This window comes from Equus asinus, chromosome 3 (assembly GCF_041296235.1).
Source record: "Equus asinus isolate D_3611 breed Donkey chromosome 3, EquAss-T2T_v2, whole genome shotgun sequence".
Lineage (NCBI taxonomy): Eukaryota > Metazoa > Chordata > Mammalia > Perissodactyla > Equidae > Equus > Equus asinus.
The window spans coordinates 102,369,913-102,396,859 of NC_091792.1; the positions used below are offsets into that span (position 1 = coordinate 102,369,913).

Sequence of the window (26,947 nt, forward strand, 5' to 3'; positions counted from 1 at the left end):
GCTGGGAGGCCAGCGCAGAGGCTCCCCAGGTGTGGCCTCGGGCAAATTACTTTACCTCTCCAAACCTCATATTCCTCATCACGAAAACGGGCAGAACTAACTCATCCCCGTTTGATGGTTAAATGAGATAGAGTCGGCAAAAATACTTGGCACATAAACGTTAGCTAACTTTTTAGTTTTTTTTTTTTAAACTAAAAGAGGTGTAAGTGTTGAACTGAAAAAGCTCTCTCTTCCTTTATAAAATCCAGATAAACCTTTAAATAATTTAAATATGAGCAAGTGAGGTGGCGGGGTGGGGGTGGGGGATCCTTTCCTACCACGGTAGGACTCTCCTGCAACCTCTTTGCTACTGAAAATCATTTACTTCGTCTCGCTCCAGGCCGCGGTTGACACTGTCGGTCCACGTGGCTGGGATGGGGCGGGGAGGCGGGGTGAGGAGCCGGCGGCTGGCAGCGTTAGCGCCCCCGCGGGAGGAGAGCCCGGGCGGGAGGGATGGGGGCACCAAATGACCTGGTGGGCCAGGCCGCGCGCGGGCTCCGCCTCCAGCCCTCCTAGCACCGCCCTGGCTCCTCCTCCTCCTTCTTCTTCGGCGCTCCCCCGGGCGCCGGCTGTGGCAGCAGCGGCCCTAACTCGGGCCATCTGAGCCCGAGCTATGCGAGCCGTGGACCCGGGCGCGCGCCCCGCGCTGGCGCTGCTGCTGCTGCTGGCCGGGGCCGGGGTGGCGGCCGCCGCCTCGCCCCCAGCTCCGCCGCTCTTCAACGTGAGCCTGGACGCGGCCCCCGAGCTGCGCTGGCTGCCGGTGCTGCGGCACTTCGACCTGGACTTCTTGCGCGCTGCGATGGCGCACATCCTCGGGTGAGCGCGGGCGCCGGGGCGCGGCTCGGGATCTCGGGGACATCACCGGCGGCCGGGGGCGGAGTGCGGAAAACCCCAGACGCGCGCTGCCCAATGTGCTCCAAACCGAGACTCCTTAGCCGTCCCCTCCCTCTGCGACAGCCTTGCCCTCCACCCCCTCCCCCTCACCCCTGGCCTCTGGAGTGTGCAGGGGCGGCGGGGACCAGAACCAGAATTGCGGCTGCTCTGGGCAGCGTGCGGGTTAGCGATGAGCCGGCGCGGCTGGGTTGGCTTTCAAGTTCGGTGTCACCAGTGGCCCGCCCGTCCTCGAGCCACTCCGGGTCAGGGTGGCGCGCGAGTTGTTGCCCTTGGCTGCTCGGCTATCTAGTAGGGGACGCAGCCCACGTCTTCTTTGCAAGCCTCACTGGCCTTCCAAGACCGCCCCTTTGGGGACCATGCTCGCTCCCTGTGTCGGAGTTTTCTTTTCCCCTCCTGGACGCTGAAGATTGGGTGACCCGGGGCCTGGACTGTCTGCTCTCTGGGGAAGGGAGGCACCTAGCATTCACTCCTTAAGGATGAGAGCCTCAGGTACCAACCCTTCCCGCCGCCCTCCCATCCCCCGACACACACTCGCACCCCTCCGACCTCTGAGCAGATCAGACACCCTCGTGGTTCTTCGTTTCTAGGGATGGGGTCCCCAAGTGGGTCCATACGTTGCTTCAAAAGGCGGTCGGAGTGCTGGAGAGCTTCCTGCCGCAGCCCTTCACCGACGAGATCCGCGGCATGTGCGACGTCCTCAACATCAGCCTGGCCGACGGCCTCCTCATCAACTTGGCCTACGAGTGCTCCGCGTGAGTGCCCCACGCTGGCGCGGATTAACGTGGGACTTCCTGGGAACTCCTGCCACACCTGAGTGGGAGGAGACATGTTTTCAGTTTGATAAAAACAGGGTGGTGACCGGGCTGCCCAGAAACCGCCAGCGCTTCCTCTTTGCTTCTCTGGGTGAATCTGAGCAGCAGATCATGGGCTTCGAGAAAGAAAGCAACTTCTTTGACCTCAGTACTGAACTTCTCCTCTGCCTGAAGCCCCTTTTTCTCCCTCTCCCTATCCAGCCAGCATCCCACTTTCGAAACTCTGCTCAACATGTACTTTTCCCGGAAGTTTTTGGAACAAACCCCGCTGGAGTATGGACCCTCTAAGTTAACCCAGTGACCTTCCAGCCTTATAACGCAAGGGGTCGTCCCAGGACTTATTTGTCCCCTGTATTTTGTCCTCCACGTTTCCTACGGCTAGTGAGCCTGACTCCTCTTTCTGAGTCTGTTCCCTCCAGGGCTGGGGTGGCAGGGAACACTGATCTGGCTAACAAGGCCAGCCAGGATTTGGTACCCAGAGTGGGCAGGATAAAATGGCACACGGAAAGTAATAGGGAGTGTGTGGTTGATCCCAGGCAAAGTGCAAGGGAAGCCGTAAGTCTTTAATGGCTCAGTAACAGATCCTGGAATTAAGTGAGGTTTGACTTGGTTTCTGCCTTCAGGACTTGTTTTGCCACCAGACCAACTTCATCCAGTAACATCTTGTAGATACTTATAGCTTCTGGCAGCCAAAAGGTGATTTAAAAAATATATATATATGCTTGGGATAAGGAAACCTTACTGCTCCCTGGCATCTTCCCGGAACACCTAGGCAGAGTAGGTTAAGGAGTAATGTGGGGGCCAGCCTCGTGGCCCAGTGGTTAAGTTCCTGTGCTCCGCTTCGGCGGCCCAGAGTTTGGAGGGTTCGGATCCTGGGCTCGGACATGGCACTGCTCGTCAGGCCATGCTGAGCCGGTGTCTCACATGCCACAACTAGAAGGACCCACAACTAAAATATACAACTATGTACTGGGGGGATTTGGGGAGAAAAAGCAGAAACAAGTAAAAAAAAAAAACAAAACGCAAGATTGGCAACAGTTGTTAGCTCAGGTGCCAATCTTAAAAAAGAAGAAAGAAAAAAGAAGCACTGTGACTGCCTTCCTCTTTAGGGAAATATTTTAAGACATGAGCTTGTTAAAGTGCTTTTCAATTGAACTAAGTTAATTTTGCCATTCCTCATCTCATACCCCCATCTTTTTCCTAGTCTATCATGTGGCTTTCTCAATGAAAAAATTATCACTTTTTACTTTCACCTTCTTTTGTTGGAGTCACTGTATTCAAGCAGATAAAGCAAAAGTTCCAGTAAAAACACTCTAACTTTTGGATTTGATATTAAGGTATATACTGAATTTCATGACAACAGAAAGCACCATCAGACTCCACCAGCATTAACAAAGGAAACGTTCTGTTTTCATTTCTGATGTAAGCCTTTTTGAATCAGAGTCAGACTAGCTACCCTTCTTGAGCCCCCTGGGTGCCAGGCACTGGAGATGGTATTACCTGCTGTGATGTGGAAACTAAGCCTCAAAAGGGACAAATTGCTGAAAGTCAGGTGGATGGTGAGTGGTCAGAGGTGGTACTAGAAGCATGTGTCCCCACTGCCCTGCGAGGCCCTGTGCTTGTGGGCCACCTCACGCTACAACTTTTGGGCATGACATGGAAGCTCATTTTGAAAAATCATCTTTGAGAGAGATTCTACAAACTTTGCTTTAGCCAATTCCAGTCTTTTATCAGTCCCTTCCTGGACATGAACTCTTTGAAGTTAAGATCAGAAACCTTGGAAAAAATTAAAACTTGACCAAGCTTCCTTTTTTAAACAAAAAAATTAAGTAACATTTGTTTTCTCCTAATTTTAGAAGTAATATGTAATCATTATAGAACATTAGTTAATACAGAAAAGTATGAAGGAAATTAACCACAATCCTGTTACTCAGAAATGACTGTCAGGGGCCGGCCTGGTGACGCAGCAGTTAAGTTCGTAGGTTCCGCTTCTTGGTGGCCCAGGGTTTGCTGGTTCGGATCCCGGGTGCGGACATGGCACCCCTTGGCACGCCATGCTATGGTAGGCATCCCACATATCAAGTAGAGGAAGATGGGCACGGATGTTAGCTCAGGCCAGTCTTCCTCAGCAAAAAGAGGAGGATTGGCAGTAGTTAGCTCAGGGCTAATCTTCCTCAAAAAAAAAAAAAAAAAAAGAAAGAAATGACTGTCAATCCATCAAGGTATTTCCTCTCATTTGGGTTTGTGTGGATAGAGATGTCTCCCCCCACTCCCACCCCCCAGAAGTGGACATGCTATATGTAAATAATGTTCCACATAACATTACATATCCCCAGAGAAAATGGACATTTAAATATCTTAACAAACCTTTTCTTCTTTTCCTCGAAATACTTCTCTCTGGCTGGGAGTTCTTAAAGTATCCTTTTTTCTTATTAGCTCTGTGTAGGGAGCTCTAAGGGGAACAGGAAAAGTGCCAAGCCCCTAAAAAGTTGACCATTTTCCCAGGGAGACGAAATAAAACCTTTGTGGGATGCAATGGTTTAGTGCCATTGCGCTTGCTCTGAGAAATTCAGTGGAGAGGTGAGCTTGAGCTGGCTTTGAATGGTGTGTTAAATAGATGGCACTCTGCCAAGCAGAGCAAAGTTCAGAGGTCAGGGTGAGCCCCAGAATGGGTCACTTTCAGATTTAGATTAGGATGAAATCCTCGTTCAGTATGTTTTCAATGCCGCGTGTGCTGAGGGCAAGGGTCAAGTAACACGGAACCAACACTGGTGAGTTGTGTCCAGTAGTGCTTTTCATCTTGAATTGTGAGTCCCTATTCTTGTACAAGGATTATGTGGTGTGTGTGTCTATTATAAGGAAGAAAAACTGTTTTACTTTAAGGACTTATTTTAAAAACAAAACACTCATTTTCCTTTTTCTTATTTTTCTCATTCGTTCATGTTGGACTTCTCCCTTTTCTCAGATTCTGCACCAGTATTGTGGCTCAAGACTCCAGAGGCCACATTTACCATGGCCGGAATCTGGATTATACTTTTGGAACTTTCTTACGCAAGTTGACCGTGGATGTGCAGTTCTTAAAGAATGGGCAGGTATTGTCCGTAGACTATAAGATTCAGAAATCAGAGCAACTTGCTAACCCAAATTAGCAATCATTTGGATGGCCTGCTCCTTAAGTGTGTTATTGGTTTAAGATACAAAAAAATCAAACTCCTGGAAAACAAAACCACGAGACCGTTACATCAATTAAGCTTAGAGAAAGAAGGGTCAATTATTACTGAGCTTTTCCTTAAAGAGGTCAATCAGTTTTCCTTAGGGAAATCTCCATCGGGGATGATCATTTGTCCACTGCTCTGCTGAGTCAGCTCTTCCCTCTGCTTTCCCATGTCCTGGCTGCTTCTGGAATAGGGAGGGGCGGCATAGTGTCACGGCTAGGAACACCCAACTTTGGGGTCTGACAGTCCTGAGTTTGAATCCTGCTTCTGTCACTTCCTTCCTTTAAGAACATGAGAGATTACTTAAACCCATTTTGTAGACGACAGCTCAGAGAGGTTAATAATTACTTTATGGAGACAGTTATAAAGGTTCAGTGAAGTAATCTGTGGAAAGCATGTGGTAGATGCTTGGAAAATAGTGGCCAAATAAGAAATGGCCCTTCACTCACTACTCTCTTATGTATCATCCTTAAAAAATTATACCTGGATCACTTTATTTTCAACACAGTCCCTTTAGAAGTATAATCTAATATGTGCTTTTGTCATGTTTCTGTGTAAACGTCTAGCGAGATAGCCTTAATCTATGTTCACTGAGTACACACAGCATGTTATTGCAATGAAACAGAATAGAGCACACAAAAGCCAGATTTTGGCTTGGTAGGACATTGTTTAAGGACGAGGACCTCATTTCATGTGCTCTTTGCGTTTAGGGGTTGACTCCCAAATACTGAAAACTCATTTACTAAATAGTCATTTGGTCATCTGCTTTTACAAACAAAAATTTCTCATAAAAAATTCAAAAGAGCAGCAAAATTTAAAGTTAAAGTTTCTCCTTTCCCAATTTCATACCTTTACTTCACCACTATTAACAATTTGATTTATAGCTGAAGATTTACTTCAAAATGGTTTTGTTTTGTTTTGTTTTTAAAGTTTGGGACCTGAGCTAACAACTGTTGTCAATCTTCTTTTTTTTCTTTCTGCTTTTTTCTCCCCAAATCCTCCCAGTACATGGTTGTATATCTTTAGTTGTGGGTCCTTCTAGCTGTGGCACATGGGACACTGTCTCAGCATGACCTGATGAGCGGTGCCATCTCCACGCCCAGGATCCGAACCGGCAAAACCCTGGGCTGCCAAAGTGGAGCGCGCGAACTTAACCAGTCGGCCACGAGGCCAGCCTCCAAAAATGGTTTTAAGTGGTGACAATGACAGAATATACATGCAAAATAAATTCTGAAAGGAAATCTGCTAAAATGTACATGGTTATTACCAAATGATAGGACAATAATTATTTGCATTTACTACTTTAGCTTTTCTCTATTATTCTACAGTGAGCAAAATTCTTATAAGTAGACAAAGGATTAAATGCAATAAAAATAAATTATTTCTGGGGCTGGCCCAGTGGCGCAGTGGTTAAATGCGCACATTCCCTTCGGTGGCCCAGGGTTCGCCAGTTCGGATCCCAGGTGAGGACATGGCACCGCTTGGCAAAAAGCCATGCTGTGGTAGGCATCCCACATATAAAAAGTAGAGGAAGATGGGCATGGATGTTAGCTCAGGGCCAGTCTTCCTCAGCAAAAAGAGGAGGATTGGCAGCAGTTAGCTCAGGAGTGATTTTCCTCAAAAAAAAAAGAGAGAAAGGAAAAATGAATAAATAAATAAATAATTTCAACTGTTCTCTCCAGAACTCAGCCTAAGTAACAGTTGCTGCTTCAGTTGTGTCTCTTTCTCCTGGAGCTCCCGTGAGAAGTGGTCTATTGGTGTGGCTTTTCTCTCAGTGCTCCGGTTATTATGCCGAACTTAGCAGTTTACACTTGGGTATTGTCTTTATGCTGAGGCCCCTGGCTAAGAAATTGTTTTGCTAAATTAAGAACAGATTATCCACACAATTGCTCTCTTATCCTTGTTGGGTGTTCATAATTTTAAAAGTATTTTCACATACAGGACCTCATTTGATCCTCCCAGCAGCCCTGTGAGGCAGGCACGAGTCAACATTTTCATCCTTATTTTCCAGATGAGGGGGCCAGGCCTCACAGAGACTGACTTGCCCCAAATCAGATGAGGGAGATGTGGCAGAGGTGGGACCGAACCCCGGCCTCAGCCTGCTGTTAGCTTTCTTCCCCAAAACTCGGCCTTAGACTGTAAATTAGAGTCTCTTGCCACAGCTAAGGGTGTATGTTAACTGACCTGCCAGAGACAATTGGAAAGCACAGACATCTAGAAATAGAGTCAGTTTTTCAGAGCTGCACGATACAATATCTTCAAATTACATCTTATAATTATTTATAATTATGTATTATAAAATATCTTGGAAACTACAATGTGATTTTAATTTTCATAACTTTAATTTGCTCAGTCCTTCAAGAGTGACGCTAACACCAGGATCAGTATATCATGCAAATAAAGTGAGGGCTTACATTTTGTAAGGGCTTTAGTAGCAAGGTGGACTTATTCCCGTCTTACTGCCGTGAATGGAAATGGGAGAATTCATGGAAGGCCCTCGGTGAGTCTAGGGGAAAAGGTCATTTATAAAAATAAAGCCACTGCATTTTTCCCTTGTAATTTAGCCACCTTGTAATTTACACCCAGATGAGGTAGAAATAAATGATTAAATGAGAAAGATTACTGACTTAAGATTCAGTTTTCTAACAAAAAATATTAACTTAGGCCTGTTCATTTCTCAAATATAAAAATCTTAGTTAACCTTTATTGAACAGCATGAGCCAGGTACTGTTCTAAGTACCTCTTTTAAAAACGAAGTCTAGGGGCTGGCCTGGTGGCTCAGCAGTTAAGTGCGCACATTCCGCTTTGGCGGCCTGGGCTTCGCAGGCCCGAATCCCTGGTGCGGACATGGCACCACTTGGCAAGCCATGCTGTGGTAGGCGTCCCACGTATAAAGTAGAGGAAGATGGGCACGGACGTTAGCTCAGGGCCAGTCTTCCTCAGCAAAAAGAGGAGGATTGGCAGCAGATGTTAGCTCAGGGCTAATCTTCCTCAAAAAAAGAAGTCTAGCATCCGAAATAACTGCTAGAGTTTGATTTTTCTCCTCAGGGCCATATAATGGTGTCTTGCAATCATTAGCACTCATTACTTTAAAGTGGGAGCAATTCTTATAACTCATGGGAACATCGTGAGGATTAAATGAAAGGTGTATGCAAAATCATTTTTTAAGCATTAAAATTTAAATATGACTGTCACTGATAAACAGTCTCACTTGTTCCCATTTACTTCACAAAACTTATAAGATGCATGATATTTATCTCTTATAAAAAGTCAACACAAGTTTTTAAATCGGAGCCCATTTGCGACTTCTAGGATGGGGCTTCTTTAAGGTGTATGGACCCCTGAGTGAGGCCTGTTGATCCCTTCTCAGAATAATATTTGATAAATACATAAAATAAAGTGAGAAGGATTATAAAGAAAACCAGTTATGTTGAAATACAGCCATTTCAATGTTATACTTTTTCTTAACACATTAAATAGTAATGTTTAGCAGCGCGTCTAATAACTACCATGATTCCAGAGTAGTGATAAGTATGAATGACATTTCAAGTTATCTGCCACCACCATGATGTCTGTGAAAATACATAATGATTTCTGCTGGTGACAGAGTTGTAGGCACAGCCACGACTGCACGATTTGTTGCCTACATTCCTTATAGAAGGAGCGAAGTTGCAGTTAGATGTTAGTGAAAATAAAGATGGACCTTTTTTCCCATTCAGGGTGACAGATCCACTGAATTCTGTCCATGGGCCCCAATGTTAAGCCTTCTAGAAGGCCATTTCAGAGTTTTTATTCTATTTATTCATATTATGAGCCTATAAGAAACAAAATCCATGAAATTGTGGGACAAAGCAGGTGATTTTAATGTGTGTTTGGTTGGAATGTTAAAATGATACTTTATCTCTTGATTTCAGATTGCGTTCACAGGAACCACTTTTATTGGCTACGTAGGATTATGGACTGGTCAGAGTCCGCACAAGTTTACCATTTCTGGTGACGAACGAGGTAATCACAACAAACTCCCGAGTGTTTTTAGCCATATTCCTGTTCAGTTTTACTTGAGTGCTTCTTTCACTCACCCAATATAGCATGGTAGAGGAACACCTTCTACACTACCTGGCAGGGACTTCCATCCTGGGGGGAGACGGGCAGTGCACATGAAGGAAAGAAGCTGATTTCAGGTAGTGCTGCGTGCTACCTAGAAAGGAAAACAGGAAGATGTGATCATGAAGGAGGAAGTGGGCCGGTTACTACAGGTAGAGGGTCAGGGAAGGCTGGACTCACACCATCCAGGAGCCAGGTCTGCAGAAGCTGGAGGAAGACCATTCTTGGTGGATTCCAGAAATAAAAGATGGTAATGTGGCTACAGCATGGAGTAAGGGGGGAGTAACAGTAAAGGTAGAGAGGAAGGCTGAGGCCATGGTAAGGGCCAGGATGAGGAGTTGGATTGTAAGCATAATGGAAGCCTTAGAAGAATTTTAGGCCAGGGAATGAACAGATGTGATTTAGATGTTTTAACTGTCACTTTGGCTGCTCTGTAGAGCTTGGACTGTGTTGGGATTGGATGGAAGCAGAAGACTGAGGAATCTATTGCAGTAATCTTGAGGTTGTATGACGGCATTATACAGGCAACATCTGTAAAGCACTTTACAGTGCACTTTCTCTTAAGTTTTTTCTTTGGACCCTCACAACAGTCCTGTTAGATAGCCAGGGCTGATGTTATTAACCCTATTCATCATGCAGAGGAAGAAAATAAGGCTATGAGATGAAATAACAGCTAGTAGTTGGGAGAAGTGGTTCTCCAACTGATCTCTGGGGTCGTGGCCCAGTTGCTGTGTTTGTTGTACAACCTACGGCCATTCCCTCCATCTCAGGGTATGTCGTTCCATACCACAGTACGTGGGGAGCCCAGAGATAAGCTAACTCTTGTCTCTGTCTTCAGGAAAATGCGGCTGGATGAGGAGAAAGACATACACGAGGAAACTCTTAAAGTTTAGTGTTGGTCATCTGATGGTCCCCTGGTCGACTTCATGTTGTTGTTATTTCCTTTGGTTAGGTTTATTCTTACCTGTTTGCGTAAGGCTTTCCCAGCAAGATGCTGATTGGGTATATATCAATGTTCGTGGTAGTCAGGTCTTCACCCTAATGTATATTTGCAACATTTTCTCAAATGTCAGCTGTGAGTGAGGTTGGTTCTCAACCAGTGGTACCCAAACCATGGCATGCCAGTTACTAATATTTTACACAGAATGTCTGTAAACACATGTATATTTATTAAAAAGATGGGCTTTGTTTCCATTATCTTGTGACTCAAATTATTTAGCTAACTGTTTGTAGAAGGTATGAGCAGTTTAAAAATAACCAAGTTATTCTGTAACATAAAAATTTAATTAAATATTGTCAAACCACTTTTTAAAAACTTTTAAAACCTTATTTTAATGAAAACTTGTCTGCTATGATTGAGTTCAAACACCTGAACAATAAGGTAACATGTCTTGGTTAGTATAGGTAATTAAGATATTTAGTTAAGTTTCTGGACATAATGAAGAGTGCCAACAGTGCCTCTAACTGCCCTGGGAAAGGAAGGGGATCTGAGGAGGACTAACAAATGGCACCAAGTGTGGGAGGCTCAGCAGACCACCTGGTGGTTAAGATCTCAGACCCAGCCTACCTGGGTTTATATCTTGGTGCTATCACTTGCTAGCTAGGTGACCATGACCAAGGTGCTTATCCTCTCTGTGCTTCAGTTTCCTCATCTGGAAAGCAGGGATGATAGTGGCTGCTGTGAGGATGAAATGAGTTCATGTATGTCAAGTACTCAGGGCACTACCTGGCACAGAGCAAGGGCCAGAGAAGCATTTGTTGTTATTGTCACATTTCCAGGCCTGACCTCCCTCCGAATTGGAGTACCCGACCACCTTCTCAGCATCTCCGCTTTGATGTCTGTTGGGTCTCTCAAACTTGATCTGCTTAAGTAGATCTCTTGCTTTTTTCTTTCCCCTTTTCTTGCCCTCACTCTGCCTCCACCCAAATCTGTTTCTCTCCGGGTTTTCCATGTCTCAGGAAATGGCACTTCTCTTCAACCAGTTGCTACCAGGAGAATTCTTTGACCCCTCAATCCCTAAGTTTTGTCAGCTCTTCCACCACAGCTAGACTCCACCTGTCCATTCTCTCTACCTCTATGGCTGGGCTAGCTGCCTTCGCGCCTCCACTGCTGCAGCAGCTGTCCCTCTGGTCTCCCTGCCACTGTTCTCATCCTCCTCTGATTCTTTCTCTACCCAGCAGCTGGCACCAGCAGGCTGTTCCCCTGTTTAAAACCTACCATGACTTTCCATTGCACTTATACCAAATCCAAAGTCCTGACTCTGACCTCAAACTCTATCCCGTCACCACCTGCACCCCACATTTTATGCCTCTGTCCTTCTCCCTCACTCTGCCTGCACCTCACCTCACCTCCTTTCTTTTCCTGACATCTGCCAAGCTTGTTCCTGCCTTTGGGCCCTGACACATTCCAGCCTCCTGTCTGGAATGTGCTACCCATCTTAGCTAAATGTCCACAACCCAGACAGGCTGTTCTTACGCTCCTCTTGAAAGGAGTCCTCCCTCGTCACTCACGATTACATTGTTCTGTTTTATTTTCTTTATTAGAGTTATCAAAATTTTCTTTAGTTAATGGTACACTAGTTTCTTTTGTTCCCTGTTAATTTCCAAAGGTCTGGATGAGATCAGGATATGTCACATAGTTAGATGCTCATTGCTTATTTCTTGAATGAAATTTTTTCTTTGGAAATCCCCTACAGAGATTTTTAAAGACATTAAAAAGTAATTTTGGAGACTAATTATAAATTTGTTTATTTGTTTGTTTTTCTTGGTGAGGAAGATTTGCCATGAACTAATGTCTGTTGCCAATCTTCCTCTTTATTTTTTTTTTTTGCTTGAGGGAGATTAGCCCTGAGCTAACATCTGTGCCAGTCTTCCTCTGTTTTGTATGTGGGTCGCCGCCTAGCCTAGCTGACGAGTGGTGTAGGTCGGCACCCAGGATCCGAACCCATGAACCCAAGCCACCAAAGTAGAGCACGGTGAACTCAACTACTAGGCAACAGGGACAGCCCTGTAAATTTGCATTTTTCGAAAAATGTAAGCCCAAATCAAACAAAGTTCTGAAAGATATGAGTTCTCTACAGTCTTCCTAATACTGATTGGGCCACTTCTCTTGACAGCTACGTAATTTTATTTTGCCTGGGGTAATTAATCAGGAATGATTTCCTTTAACATAATTCTAATTGTTTCCAGGCACAAAAGGTTCTGCTTTCAAATATATATTTTTACATGTTTTTATGGTTGCCGTGAAATTTGGGCTTAATCTTGAAAACTGGATGCTAGTAAAATCACTCCTCATCCAGCGACCTTTCTCTCCCATCAGCTTGTACTGTGGGAAGAAACGAGATTTAAGGAATTTTTCAAAGTGGCACTTGGGCTGCTATTTGTGTATGTACTTATTGTTCCTTCCTCGACTCGGCAGCTAAAGGCTCGTGGTGGGAGAACATGATCGCTGCCCTCTTTCAGAGACACTCTCCGATCAGCTGGGTCATCCGCACTGTGAGTATGTTCACTGTGCAGCCACCTCCCCCGACCTCATCTTCTACACTGTGTTCGTGTGGGGATGCTCTGTGTCACTCAACAATGTTGTCTTTAATGTAAGAAGCTCCTTAAAAGAATAGGCATCTAAAGGTTTGCAAAATGCACATCAACCTTTGTGATAATACGTATTAAAGATAAAATAAGGCTGGACACTAAAGTGAGAGTTATAAATTATAATTATAAAAAATTATAAATTTCCAGTTATAAAATAAATAAGTCATGGGAATGTAATGTACAGCATGGGGGCTATAGTTAATAATCCTGTATTGCATATTTAAAGTTGCTAAGAGAATAGATCTTAAAAGTTCTCACCACAAGAAAAATTTTTTTGGGTAACTATTTGTGGTGATGGATGTAAACTAGATTTGGGGTGGGTCGTTTTGCAATATATACAAATATCGAATCATTACATTGTACAGCTAAAACTAATGTAATGTTATGTGGCAATTATACCTCAAGAAAAATAAAGAAAGTGGTTAGGACAGATTTTAATCAGTAGTAGACTGTTGCCATAGGGAAACGTGTCCAACATGAACTGAACTGAACTCTGATTTGTACAGAGGTGACTGGGTGTTTTAAAGGAAGAATGAGGGAATGGGAGGGGGTGAGCAGGGCCTCAGTAGAGTCAGAAAAGTGAAAAATTACAAAAAGGAGGGGTTGTCCTTGTGAACCCTATCTGGGATTGCTCACTGGCTCTTATCGAAGTTAGCCTCCTACTCTCCTGCAGGGACTGGGGCCAGGGGCCCTATCTCCAGGTGTTGCCTGGAACAAACAGTAAAGTCTTTTGACAGCTTTGAGTTTCCTCCGGCAGGTATTCTAAGAGGGGCTAGGGTCATTTTAGGGATGTGGCCTTGAGGTGTTAGAAACTATGTTATCATTTGTTCAAGTCTTTATAGGCCAAGGTTAAGGTCTAATCAAAAAGAGGGCTCAGAGGAACTGGCTACATTTTAGTCACAGAGAGACTCTTCGTCATAACCTAGAGTTTTCTGCAATAGCTCAGCACAATGTTCAAATTCACCCTTGTTTGTATCACCAGCTCTTTCCTTGTTGTTATTGAAGAATAGTCAATATTATCAATATGCCGTAATTTATTTTCCTGTTGATTTCTAGTTTGGGGGGCTATCATGAATAAGGCTGGTATAGAAATTCTTGTACGAGTGTTCTTGTAAACATATCAGTTGGGTAAGTACTTAAGAGTGGAATTGCTGGGTCATAAGTAGAAGGATCTTTAATTGAGGTATAATGCCATGCGGTTTACATGCTGTACAATTTATCTATTTAAAGTATACAACTCACTGGTTTTTAGTTTATTCAGAGTTGTGCAACCATGACTACAAGCAATTTTAGAACATTTTCGTTCCTCTAAGAAGGAACTCTTTCCCGTTAACAGTCACTGCCCATCTCCTCACTTCCTGAGATAGACAGTAAGGTACCTGCCTCACCCTGACTTTGCTGCCTGAGGGAAGTAAGCCGCCACTGCCTGCAGTATTTCTTACTGATGTTCTTTTGCTTCGTTCTCGTAGAATTCTGTTTGAGGCAATAGATTCTTTGATAGTAGTTGGGGATGGTATAGGCAATATAATCAAAAAAGTATTTCATAGCTCCTATTGCCTCACTTTATAATTTTACTGAGTTTAGAACAAATCAACTCAAGTCTAAATACGTCACCCTGACAGCAGTATGTATAAGGCAGGGAAGAGGCCACAGGCCCTGCTGTCGGTTGATGGTTTATGGTGCTGAATGACAGCACCTCTGCAGACACTGATATTTTGAATTTTTCTTTTGTTTGACCCTATGCCTGCCCCCACCCTTGACACTGTGTCTTGGCGGTATTCAGGATGAGTGAGCAGAAAATGTACTTCTTTCAAAAAGTGGTGGAAGAGTGATTGGGAGGGGCAGGCCCTCTACCCCAGGATGGTCTCGAGCAGATCAGCTTGAGGGAGGAGCACCTATGGAAGCTGAAGATTTGGAAAGTGATCCCCTTAACCGTCTGTGCCACAGACCTCTGGAAGTCTTCGTGAGCCCCAGGGTATCTGAACACCAGTTAAGCTCACTGCTCTAATGTAGCACGCTCTCTTTCATCTCCAAGCCTTTGCCAAACTATTCCATCCAGCTGGAACTCATCCCTACCCCCACTCCCAACCCCAAAACCACCACTCTCACTAGTCTAACTTGTCTCTTTGGCCTTAGCTCCTGTGATTCCTCCTCGAGATGCCTCCTCAGCGCCCTGGGTGAGGATGGGTCCCCTGCCATGACTTCCACAGCATGTCCTTCTCCTGTGTTGACACTCATTACACTGTGTCACCCTTGCCTACTGACTTTCCTCTCATCCTTGGAAATATGGGGAGAACGAGGACCAGCTCAGTCATATTCCCTTTTCTGTCTCCATGCCAGCACAGTGCCTAGCACATAGTAGGTATTCAAGGAATACCTGTTGAAAGAGCAAATGAGTGAAGAAACATGGGGAGTCCTTTTTGATGGTGACTTGCTTAGAGAGCACGCAGCCCATGTTTGGTGAGCCAGGCCTAGAACTTGTCAATAGTTCTTTCCTTTTGTGAGAAAAATCCCGCTGCAGTTGGCTCCCCACTGAGGTTTCTCCCATCTCAGGAGCCCTGATGACAAGAGGATGAGGTCAGAGCAGTTCAAGATTCATGGCTTAATATATCAGGAGAATGTGCTTTGGACCATTTGTCCATCAGTTGGTGTGAAGAACTGCTGTGTGTAATGATGCTAACGCAGGTTTGTCTTTGTTCAGACCCTGAGTGAATCAGAAAACTTTGAAGCAGCTGTTTACAAATTGGCCAAGACTCCCCTTATTGCTGATGTTTATTACATTGTTGGTGGCACATCCCCCCAGGAAGGAGTGGTCATCACGAGGAACAGAGGTGGCCCGGTGGACATTTGGCCTCTAGATCCTTTAAATGGAGCGTGAGTAGGATTAAAGGCCCTGGTTATTTTGTACCAATTATCATTTTTTAATTGGTGAAAATACAGGCATTTTTTTATTCCGATATATTTCTTCTTTAACTATGTCCCAATGACCTTGGATAAGACAAGGCGGTGTGTTCTGTTGTAGGTGGTTCCGAGTTGAGACAAATTATGACCACTGGAAGCCAGTGCCTAAGGGCGATGACCGAAGGTGGGCCTCTACCCTTTCTGGTTTGCAGTGTTTTCTTGTGGTCGGACGAATGTACCCCTCCTTTTACAGGAACTGGAGAGGACTACAGGGGCATCCTCTCCCAGATGTACCTGGGCCCCCTCGCCAGTGCCTTGGCTGGGATGGGAGAGTGTCGTGTGGAGGAGAGCACTGGAGGAGCCTCTTTGGCAGTTGGTTGGATGTTGGGAGGGCAAGGCTAGCCCTGGCCTCTGGGTCAGGAGCCCTAGATTCCACCACCAGCTCTGCTAATGACTCACTGACAGATGGGCCTCTCTTCACCCATCTGTAAAAGGAAAGGAGAGAACAAGATTCGTGGTTTTCTATAGAATTCTTTTTTGGAAGGAAAACATTTCCCATACTTGAATAAGTAAATAAACCAGTTGGGGGCTTTCACTGTCCCTTCTAATTTTGAAGATTCTGTAATTATAAATTGGTGCATCCCCAAAGTGCAGGTGGTTCTATTTTCCCTCTTGGCTTTACTGCTGTACGTGTTTGGTGGCGACTGCTCAATTCTGCAGCAAGGCGTTTTCACTGGCCCAGCTTCCCGGAGCAGACGTGGCAGTGGGCCCAGTTGCTGAATGAATTCCATTCAGTCTGGGACTAGGCGGGACACGTGCTTGGGGGCCAGAATCTGTTTTGAGGAAAGGAGATTATGAGGCTAGACCTTGCATTGTGCCACCCAAAGTGAGAGCTGGTGGAGTGCGAGGTTTCCTGAAGTGACCTTGACCGTTGTCCTTGCAGAACACCTGCCATCAAAGCCCTTAACGCTACGGGCCAGGCAAACCTCAGTCTGGAGACGCTCTTCCAGGTAACTTGTGTCACAATGTCCAGCTTTTACCCGAGATGTTTGGTGTCTTTGTTAGGAGTGATTAAAAAAAATTTTCTCCTCTGACTTTAAGCAAATGTGGTAGATAAAAATGTAAGAGTAAGTTTTACCTGGTTGAAAATATTTGAAAGAAAAACCAGATGACATTTGCTGAACTTGTTTCTGTCTAGGTGAACATATCTATCTTCACCTAAGTTTTTCTGCATATTAAAAAAAGGGCACAGTTGTCATATATGTTCTTTGTTTAGAAGGAGAAAGGATTCAAAAGTCTGTAACTCTGTCACCCCGAGACACGTGGAAGTATTGTGATTATTTTCTTCCTATAGATATTCGACATGTGTTTCTTCTACCTTTTAATAGTCTTTATGATATGCTTGTTTCCTGTGCAGGTTTTGTCCGTGTTTCCAGTTAATAACAAGTAAGTGGCATGTTAAACACATTCGTACGTCACCTGGAATGGTGGCCTTGCTCACGCACGCTGGCTGAGCAGGATCTGAGGGCTCCGGCGGGGCAGGCTTTCTGGGTGCTGTGGATACAGCAGAGGGCAAAACAGTGTCTCTGCTCTCAGGGGCAGTGTTCTACTGCTGGTTGGGGGGAGTGCAGATAATCAAGCATATCCTAAGGCAGGTGAGAAGGCCACGAAGAAAAACAAAGGTCAGGAGGGCAGAGTGATCCAGAAGGAGGAGGCAGTGACGTGTTCATCCTGAATCAGTCTGTTAGGTGGGGCCTGCCTTCACTGGTTACGAGCTCCCTAATTTCACTCTTTTAGAACTAAACTCTAGACGCCTTTGGCTTTCCTTTATCTTCCCAGGGAGTTTCTGCTGCCCCCACGCTCGTTCCACGGATAATTCAGTATCTGAGTTAATGTTTCCCTTTTAGCCTGTTCTCTTGAGAGTAGCGTCCTGTGAGCAGTGGCTTCTTGGGTCTACAGCCTGGGATTTTTCCCACATGCTCTTCCGGGTGAAGCCCTGGGCTGTGGCCACCACTGCCACAGGAAGCTCCTAGTTAAACCTGAGAGGCAGCCACCCCCGACCGTGTACAGGTAACTCTAAAGGTCCACTGCGACCATCACAGCAAAGCAGAAGAGCCCAGATTGTCATCGTCCCCCTCAAGAGGTTGCCCACTTGCGTCCTGCACACCCAGGACCAGCTCAGTAGGAGCGCAGACGCCTCCCTTTGCTCAGTGAGATAGGACTTAATTTACTAAAATAAGAGAGGAAGCGTCTGCAAGTCAGTACAGAGTTCGGTCTCCTCTTTTCCTTCAGTAACTTCCCAAGCCCAGCATTTCTTACTTTCTCATCATCCACTTCTGCTTTCCCCAAGGCAAGAAGGTCAAAATGGTACACTTCAGGAAATAGCCTAATACGGATAAAAGCTACACAGTGATTTTTAGTTTCAAATACCCAATTGATTTTTTTCTTTGCAATGATCCTCTTTTACACAAATACAAAATAGTGGTTTTCCTGGTTGGCTCCACAATCACTTTTGGGTCTGGGTGCTTTAAGATTGCTTAGGTGTGATGACGTTTTTAAAACTGGCCTTATTCTTTTCACTTTGCACCGTAATAGGAATATATCTTCAAAATATCTCTTTGAAAGTTTTTTCTTTAAGTATGGCCTGATAAAAAGATTATTGTTAAAAAGTTTATTCCATAAACAATATTGTAACAGCCAAATACAGAAAAACAAATTAGTATTTTACCACTGGAACAGAGGAGCTGTTCGGGTAACAAATGAGACCTGATGGGATGCTAGTAAACTACCTCTTCAGAGGTGAGGGAGCAAAAAACAAAAGACTCCCCTGATTTGTAGCATTTATTGACTTCTGTGATGTAAATAGTCCGACCTGGCCTTTTTCACGTTTACGATGAGCTCATAACTTCCTGCATATTGAACGATCGGCTCTCGGCAGCCTGTGGGAGCCGCTCCAGTGCACCCCGGCTGTACCCGCTCCAGTAGGGCATAATTTTGACCTTTTCATATTCATTTTAAAAATAAGGGTTAAAAACCTATTTTTGTGTCCTTGCAGTTTTCAAAATAATTATGTAAGTGAAGACTGTATCTTTTAAAAATTAGTATTATAATAAAATAGTTATATTTATTTTAATAAAGCATTTTTCATGCTGTGAACAGCCCTTATAATTTTGAATAGCTGATTCATAGGTAACTGAGTGTAATAGAATTAAGCATTCTCCAGGTAAAACTTTTAAAATGGGGCTAACCTTGTAGCCGAGTGGTTAAGTTCACACATTCCACTTTGGCAGCCTGGGGTTCGCCGGTTCAGATCCTGGGTGCAGACCTCACCTCATCAAGCCATGCTGTGGCGGGATCCCACATAGAACTAGAAGGACTTAAAAGTAGGATATACAACTATGTACTGGGGCTTTGGGAGGGGAAAAAAAAGGAAAATTGGTAACAGATGGTAGCTCAGGGCCAATCTTCCTCACCAAAAAAAATTTTGTATCTTAAAAAAACTTTATTAAAACTCTGAAATAAACATATTTGTACCTTTCCCCTCCTTCTTTTGAGTTATTTCCCTTGGCTAAATTCCCAGAAGTAAGGTTACTGAGTAAAAGGCTATGAATGTTTAAATGGCATCTGAAATGTTTTGTTGAAATAGAATTGTTAGAAATTAGAGACAGTTTACTGAGTAGCATTTTTCCCTACTGTATAACTGAAACCCAAGAGGAACTGCATTTAAATGATAGTAACCACTGAGCCAGAATTAACACAGAGCCTTAACTCTCAGGCCCTTTACATGTAATGATTCCTGTCAACCAAGGCTGTTCACAAGGTGTCAGGTTAATAGAAGTCAGTCTGAACAGACGCAGTTAACTCTGTACTGCCCCCTTGTGCTGTGCTACAAAACTACACTCCCCTGCATTGGAATTCCATCCTCTGCTGTGGCTATAAGCAGAGAAAATATTAAAACAGTGGTGGAGAATAGAATTCTGACTAAAGTAAATAAGCAACCAGGATCCTGCTCAGGGAACTTCCATTACCCTTGGACGAGCTCTGCACGTGCTCATAGTGCTATCTTCAGCTGGGCTTATGATTCTGCTGTGGGGCACTAGGGCCCTAATTCTGCCTATTCCTGAACAGCCCAGCTCCAGATGCTTGGAGCATGCACCCCAGCTGATGTCCAGGACAAGAGGTAGATGAAGGGAGTGCAAGGCAGGGGCCCTACTGTGTGCGTGTGCATATGTGTGCACTTGTGCTTAAGTTGTTAAGGTCTCTTGCTAGGCAGAATGTTGAATAAATGCCACTGTAGTTTTCATCCTTAGATCTGGACAAGTGGGCCCCTCTCTTGATCCCTGAGCTTTATAGGCTCCACTCTGGCCTTGCTCTGTCCCTCCCTTGAAATAAGGAATCCACTGGGCCAGGGGCATTTGCCCCCTGAGTCTGGCCCAAGTACTCAGAACCCTGGAATTCTCATCGCCAAGCCCATTTCCAGGGCCTGTGTGGTCAACTTCCCTGGGGCTGTTCTCCTGACGGCGGCGTGCAGCCATTGTGGACATCCTGTCCCTGATGGGAGGCCAAGGGCTGGCTGTTTGCTGGGGGTCATGCATGAAGCCTAGATGCAAAGGCCAAAGTGACCACATACGTGCCACTTGTGGGGTAGGGCGGAGCATGGGTGAGGGCCAAGGCCGGCTCTGCCTCACTGCCACAGCGTGGAACTCTGAGGAGTCTGAGAATTTTAAATTTGAACCTGGCCTTCCACAGTGTTGTCAAAATAGGAGGAAAGAACACTTTGTGTGGTCGCTTGAATTGTAAATTTTAAATATTCTGACATACGTGTGCCTCTATTTGTATTCTCGTCCCAGGTCTCCAGTGTTAGGGAAGGGCCTGGTATTTTTTTTTCCTCTTTGGAGTATTAGGGAAAATGATGTGTATATAAAAACTCCTCTCATTATTTTCAGCTACACGATTTATACCACGGTAATGAGTGCTGCCAGCCCAGACAAGTACATGACTAGGATCCGAAACCTGGGTTAAAGGTCAGTAAGCAGAAGAGTGAATTCACCTGTGCTATGAAAGCTTTGCTAAAGTTTTTTTTGGGGGGTGGGGCAGCTAACGGGGAGGTGAGTATGTGCTGGTATTTCATAGAAGATGGCAGCATCTTCAACATTTATACGTACAGACAATTTTCTGACAGGCATCTGGCATATGATTGTCATTTGTGTCAGATTGATGTCACTAATAGGTATTTATTTTGAATTGTTCGTATGAAAGCTAATCTTCTGGTGCCCAGTGCCATTTGCCTCTTATTCAAACCCTCTCAGGGCGAAGTGTCATCTCTTTGCTTAGGCAGAGGGGTGAATGTCGAATAAGCCTTGTGTGTCCTCAGATGATAGTGAGGCAGGCCCAGCACTTTTGCAGCATTTACTTTGCAGACAGATACTGAAGGCAAAGGCCACTTAGAGAGTGTATTTTAGGCATCAGTGAGCCTGTAGATAAGGGCAGACAGGAGGAAACAGCAGGAATCCTTTCTGCTCTCTCTAAAATCGGACTTCCTGGGCAGCTGCCTCCTGAAAGGACACCTTTCTCTCTTGCAAGGACCTTCTGGAGTCCGTAAACCTGATGTTTTGGTCACCCACTTACTACGGGGATGTTTAACATCAGTGTTTGAATTAAGTTCATTTATTTTTTTTCTTCCCTTTACAGATGATTTTTTAAATATGAAATTCTTGAAGAGCTGCACTTTAAAAAATCAAGTAAAAGGATCGTATTATTTTATGAACAATCCAGGCTCCTTCCTCCTGAAACTTGTCAAGCTTGTGAAGCGGGGCTGGAGGATCGCTTTGCAGCTTGTTTTGGTAACGTGGGTAACAGGCATCTTGCCTTCGCTTCCCTTCAGGGTGTGCCGTGAGCTTCTCGAAGCTTTCTCTGTCCTGCGTGAGCAACTCCAAGATACCTGGTCTCAGAGGGCAGGCCAGATCCTTGGGCTTTATTCTCAGCTTCTCACCGTAAGGCATAGCTCTGTTGTCTACCTCAGCTTATCAACTGAGCTGGCCAGACCTCTTGGTTCAGTATGAAGTGCTTCTGGAAGAGTCTGAGAAAAAAGACGCTTCTGAAAGAAATGGAGAAACCTAGTTCGAATAGCGCCTATTTGAATGTTTGTTAGTCTGACCTTTGATCATGTATTTCTGTGTGATGGGATTCTCATTTTTCATAATGTTTCTAATGTTTTTTAAAAAAACTAATGGACCCTCCTTTTTCTAAATAGCTACTTTCATACTGTTTTTGAAAGCAATATGAAACCAAATTATTTCTGATTGTCACTGATCATTACTTCATAAGATGTTGAAAGAGATGCTGGCAAGGAGAATAAAAATTTTTTTCCAAGAAATTTGGTCTTGTGTTCTCCCTACATTCTTACACTTGAAGTCACGTGGTTCTGAACAGCTGTCCTGAGGAACCAGCTCTCAGAGATGTTAAGTTCTTTGAGTGTCAGCATTCAAAGGCGTGCACGGCTGCTTTGTAGAATTTGATTTTTTTTCACGTGTACAGGAAAGAAACTTCTTTGAGGATGAACTCAGAAAAGGTTAAAAGCATACACAATGGAGTGGACTGGATGTTCTTGTTCAGTGTGCCAGCAGAAGGAAGGAAAATGGAATGTCTAGAGGGAAATGTTAGCCGGGTACAGATCATTCATGCCATGCCATGTTGCACACTTCCATAGGGGCCTGGAATATTCATGTTTCTTCTTGGACAGTGTTGGATCAACACAGTTAAATTTCTGTCATCCAGTGCCCCCTTCTTTTTTCTTAACTTTTTATTGAGATTATGATAGTTTACAACCTTGTGAAATTCTAGTTGTACATTATTGTTTGTCAGTTGTGTTGTAGGTGCACCACTTCACCCTTTGTGCCCACCCCCTACCCCTCTTTCCCCTGGTAACCACTAATCTGTTCTCTTTGTCTACATGTTTAACTGCCACATATGAGTGGAGTCATACAGAAATTGTCTTTCTCTATCTGGTTTATTTCGCTTAACATAATACCCTCAAGGTCCATCCATGTTGTTGTGCATGGGACAATTTTATCCTTTTTTATGGCTGAGTAGTATTCCATTGTATATATATACCACATCTTTATCCAATCATCGGTTGATGGGCACTTAGGTTGCTTCCACATCTTGGCTATGTAAATAATGCTGCAATGAACATAGGGGTGCATGGGACTTTTGGAATTGCTGATTTCAAGTTCTTTGGATAGATACCCAGTAGTGGGATGGCTGGGCCATATGATGGTTCTATTTTTAATTTTTTGAGAAATCTCCATACTGTTTTCCATAGTGGCTGCACCAGTTTGCATTCCCACCAGCAGTGGATGAGGGTTCCTTTTTCGCCACAACCTCTCCAACATTTATTTTAAGTTTTGGTTATTTTTGCCATTCTAACGAGTGTAAGGTGATATCTTAGTGTAGTTTTGATTTCATCCAGTGCCCTTTTAAAAATCAAATATCAAGAGTAATTTACCCTTGCCAGACATGTTACACTGCAATTGAGACTAGAAATTTCTACTCATTAGTCACATTCTATTCTTGTTTTCTTAAAAATGTACCTTGGCCTCTGGATGGAAATTTGGGGAATGCCCGAATTTTAACCAGGTGAAGCGAAGCCATCAAGGGCAGGAAGTGAGAAGATTACTTATCTAAATCTCTGGTTGCTTTGAGGATCTTTGTCCTTCATGCATGTCGTTTTGCTACGATGTGTCTAGATGTAGATATCTTTTTATTTAGCCTGCTTGGGATTTGTTGTGTTCTCTAAGTTTCAAATTTGTGTCTTTTTTTCAATTTTGGAAAATGCTCAGTTATCATCTAAGAATTGCTCTCTGATATTCTCTTGTGTCTTTTCTCCTAAACTCCAAGTATGTGTGTTGCATCTCCCTCCAGCTTTATTTTTCTTAGCCCCTCTGGTATCTGGGGATAAAAAGAGAGGAGTGGAGGGAGGATCCAAGATGGCGCCGTGAGTAGTCCTCTTTGTCTCTCCCCCTTCGAGTCTACAATTATTTGGACACTCATCGCTTAACAAAGGATATCCAGATAGCATCTCAGGACGTCTGAGAGACCCATGCGACTATACATCGGAAGGCGGACGGACTTCCCTCCGGGAGGATGTGGAGATAGGTGAAAACTCTCCGACCCCGACTGAACAGCCTAGTACCTGCAAGCCGCTTTCTGCCAACGGACGCCCCCAGAAGATCAACACACACCTAGGGCAGGAGCGAGCACACACCAGAGGAGTGACGGTGGAAACAGGTGACCAGAACCCTACCTAAACCCCCCGCAATTACTCCTAAATGCAGAGGGAAACTCTAGAGTTACACACCTGAGCCCGCGGGGAGAGTCTCGCCCCGCCATTGACAGGGAGATCCCGTCTAGTGTTCATGGCGCCCGGAGGGTCCAGAGAGAATCACAGAGGGTATGGCGGCCCCCTGGCTGCCACTGCCTGCACAGTGGGGAAAGGGATTGCCGGAGATCTCAGAGAGGACTGGGGCTGGGTGAAGCTCCAGAGGCTGGCTCCGCACCCCGGAGGGGAAGCTCCAGAGTTCCGCCCAGGCAGCAGACAAAACTCTCTGTCTGCCATTAGCGGAGGGGCCACGCCCAGCATTCACAACTCCAGGAAAGTCCCGGAGAGAATCCCAGAGGGCAAGGTGACCCCCAGCTGCCATTGCCCGCCCTGTGGGGCAAGGGATTGCCGGAGATCTCGGAGAGGACTGGGGCTGGGTGAAGCACCAGAGGCTGGCTCCGCGCCCCGGAGGGGAAGCTCCAGAGTTCTGCCTGGGCAGCAGACAAAACTCTCTGTCTGCCATTAGTGGAGGGGCAACGCCCAGCATCCACAACACCGGGAGGGTCCCGGAGAGGAGAATATCAGGCAGGGCAGCAGCTGACCAGCTACCACTGAAATCAGGATCTCCGGCTATCCCCCAGACAGGGCAAAGGGCTCCCCAAGTTCCTGGGGAACAGGACTGGGGCTGGGTGGAGTTCCGGCGACCCAGCTCCGTAGCCTAGGGGGAAACCCTACAGGCTCACAGCAGCCTCAGGGAAAGCCTCTGCACAGCACTAGCAGAGAGCACCCATCCGGGAGCCACAAGGCTGGAAGACCCCGGGACAAAAGTAGCATAGCTAGGTGAGCTAACCACAGACTGTAGAAGATGCCAATACCTCTGCTGCGACCCATAGTGGACAAGTGAGATTTTGTGGGTGCCAACAGTGACGGAGCGGCAAATATAAGTGATCCTATCCCTGGCCGCTGGAAAAGCCCATAACACCGTTGCAGACCCCAAGGAGGGAGCACGTCTAGGTGGGCTGCAACAGTAGGCACCAGCAGCCTGAAGCCCCCCCCGTGACGGCCCCCACGGCAGAAGAGGGAATCCAAAGGACCACTGTGACTATGAGGAGGGGCCCAGGCCCAGTTAGCAACTGCAGATAGGGTTCCTGGTTGGTGCAGTATAAACAGCTGCTCCCCCACCACACCAGCAGAAACAAGGGGAAGGAGCAACTAAACTCTATCTCTATGCGGAGGCACAAATCTACAACATCAAGCAATATGAAAAAATACATTAAATCTCCAGAACAGAAGGAAAATAACAAATACACAGAAAACAATCCCAAAGAAAATGAGATATATAACCTAAAGGATGATGATTTCAAAACAGCCATCATTAAAATACTCAATGAGTTAAAAGAGAATTCAGATAGACAACTCAACGAGTTCAGGAGCTATGTCACAAAAGAGTTTGATACGATAAAGAAGAACCAAACAGAAATACTGGAAATGAAGAACACAATAGAGGAGATTAAGAAAAATCTAGATGCACTGAACAGTAGGGCCGATAATATGGAGGAAAGAATTAGCAATTTGGAAGATGGGAATATAGAAATGCTGCAGGCAGGGGAGGAGAGAGAAGTAAGACTAAAAAGAAATGAAGAAACTCTCTGAGAATTATCAGACACAATTAGGAGATGCAACGTAAGGATTATAGGTATACCAGAGGGAAAAGAGAAGGAGAAAGGGGCAGAAAGCCTATTCAAAGAAATAATGGCTGAGAACTTCCCAAATCTGGTGAGAGAGATGGATCTTCAGGTGACAGAAGCCAATAGATCTCCAAACTTTATCAATGCAAGAAGACCAACCCCACAGCATATAGTAGTGAAGCTAGCAAAAGTCAACAACAAGGAGAAAATACTAAGGACAGCCAGGCAAAAGAAACTAACCTACAAAGGAACCCCCATCAGGCTATCAGCAGATTTCTCAGCAGAAACTTTACAGGCTAGAAGAGAGTGGAATGATATATTCAAAAATCTGAAGGACAAAAACCTACAGCCGAGAATTTTCTACCCAGCAAAAATATCCTTCAAATACGATGGAGAAATAAAAACTTTCCCAGATAAACAAAAATTAAGGGAGTTCATTGCCACAAACCTCCTCTTCAGGAAATCCTCAGGAAAACTCTCATTCCTGAAAAATCAAAAAAAGGAAAGGGGCTACAAAACCAAGAGCAGAGGAGATAAGTAGAAGGACAACAACAGAGAGTAACAGTTCTTCATCAGAACAGATTAAACCATGGGACGAGAAACAAAGGAAATTGAAGAAAACCGGAAAACAAGACATAAAATGGTAGTGGTAGGCCCCCACATCTCAATAATCACTCTAAATGTAAATGGATTGAACTCCCCAATCAAAAGACACAGAGTGGCAGGATGGATCAAAGAACAAGACCCAACAATATGCTGCCTCCAGGAAACACACCTCAGCCCCAAAGACAAACACAGACTCAGAGTGAAGGGATGGAGAACAATACTCCAAGCTAATAATGAACAAAAGAAAGCAGGTGTCGCTATACTAATATCAGACAAGGTAGACTTCAAAGCAAAACAGATAAAGACAAAGAGGGACAGTATATAATGATAAAAGGGACTCTCCACCAAGAAGACATAACACTTATAAATATCTACGCACCCAACCCAGGAGCACCAATATTTGTAAAGCAACTCTTAATAGAACTAAAAGAAGACATCAACAACAATACAATAGTAGGGGACCTCAACACACCATTAACACCAATGGACAGAACATCCAGACAGAAAATCAACAAGGAAATAATAGAATTAAATGAAAAATTAGACCAGATGGACTTAATAGATATATATATATAGAACACTTCATCAAAAACAGCAGGTTACACATTCTTCTCAAGTGCACATGGAACATTCTCAAGGATTGACCATATTTTGGGAAACAAAGCAAACATCAATAAATACAAGAGAGTTGAAATATCAAGCATCTTTTCTGATCATAATGCTATGAAACTAGAAATCAACTACAAAGAAAAAGCAGAGAAAGGTGCAAAAATGTGG

The 26,947-nt window shown here is 44.7% G+C and overlaps 1 protein-coding gene across 2 annotated transcripts; it reads left to right on the plus strand.

Annotated features, from left to right (window-relative positions):
- Positions 1–415: 415 nt before the first annotated feature.
- Positions 416–21,932, plus strand: NAAA (N-acylethanolamine acid amidase). Of its 2 annotated transcripts, none has more exons than XM_044766154.2 (11): positions 416–855; positions 1,521–1,685; positions 4,711–4,837; positions 8,875–8,965; positions 12,483–12,559; positions 15,357–15,529; positions 15,678–15,740; positions 16,500–16,566; positions 16,974–17,002; positions 20,503–20,580; positions 21,248–21,932. In XM_044766154.2, exons 1-10 carry the CDS (start codon positions 653–655, stop codon positions 20,576–20,578), a joined length of 1,071 nt encoding a protein of 356 aa, XP_044622089.1. In that variant the 5' UTR covers positions 416–652; the 3' UTR covers positions 20,579–20,580; positions 21,248–21,932. The 2 variants fall into 2 exon arrangements, with proteins under 2 accessions (XP_044622089.1, XP_044622090.1); XM_044766155.2 differs by having other exon boundaries at positions 436–855; positions 21,441–21,932.
- The last annotated feature ends 5,015 nt before the right edge of the window (positions 21,933–26,947 follow it).

Excerpts from the sequence above, each read along its gene's own strand:
- NAAA (XM_044766154.2), top strand. The coding sequence starts at position 653 with ATGCGAGCCGTGGACCCGGGCGCGCGCCCCGCGCTGGCGCTGCTGCTG. Across the intron at positions 856-1,520 it reads GCGATGGCGCACATCCTCGG|GGATGGGGTCCCCAAGTGGG; the intron begins GTGAGCGCGGGC and ends CTTCGTTTCTAG. Across the intron at positions 12,560-15,356 it reads TCAGCTGGGTCATCCGCACT|ACCCTGAGTGAATCAGAAAA; the intron begins GTGAGTATGTTC and ends GTCTTTGTTCAG.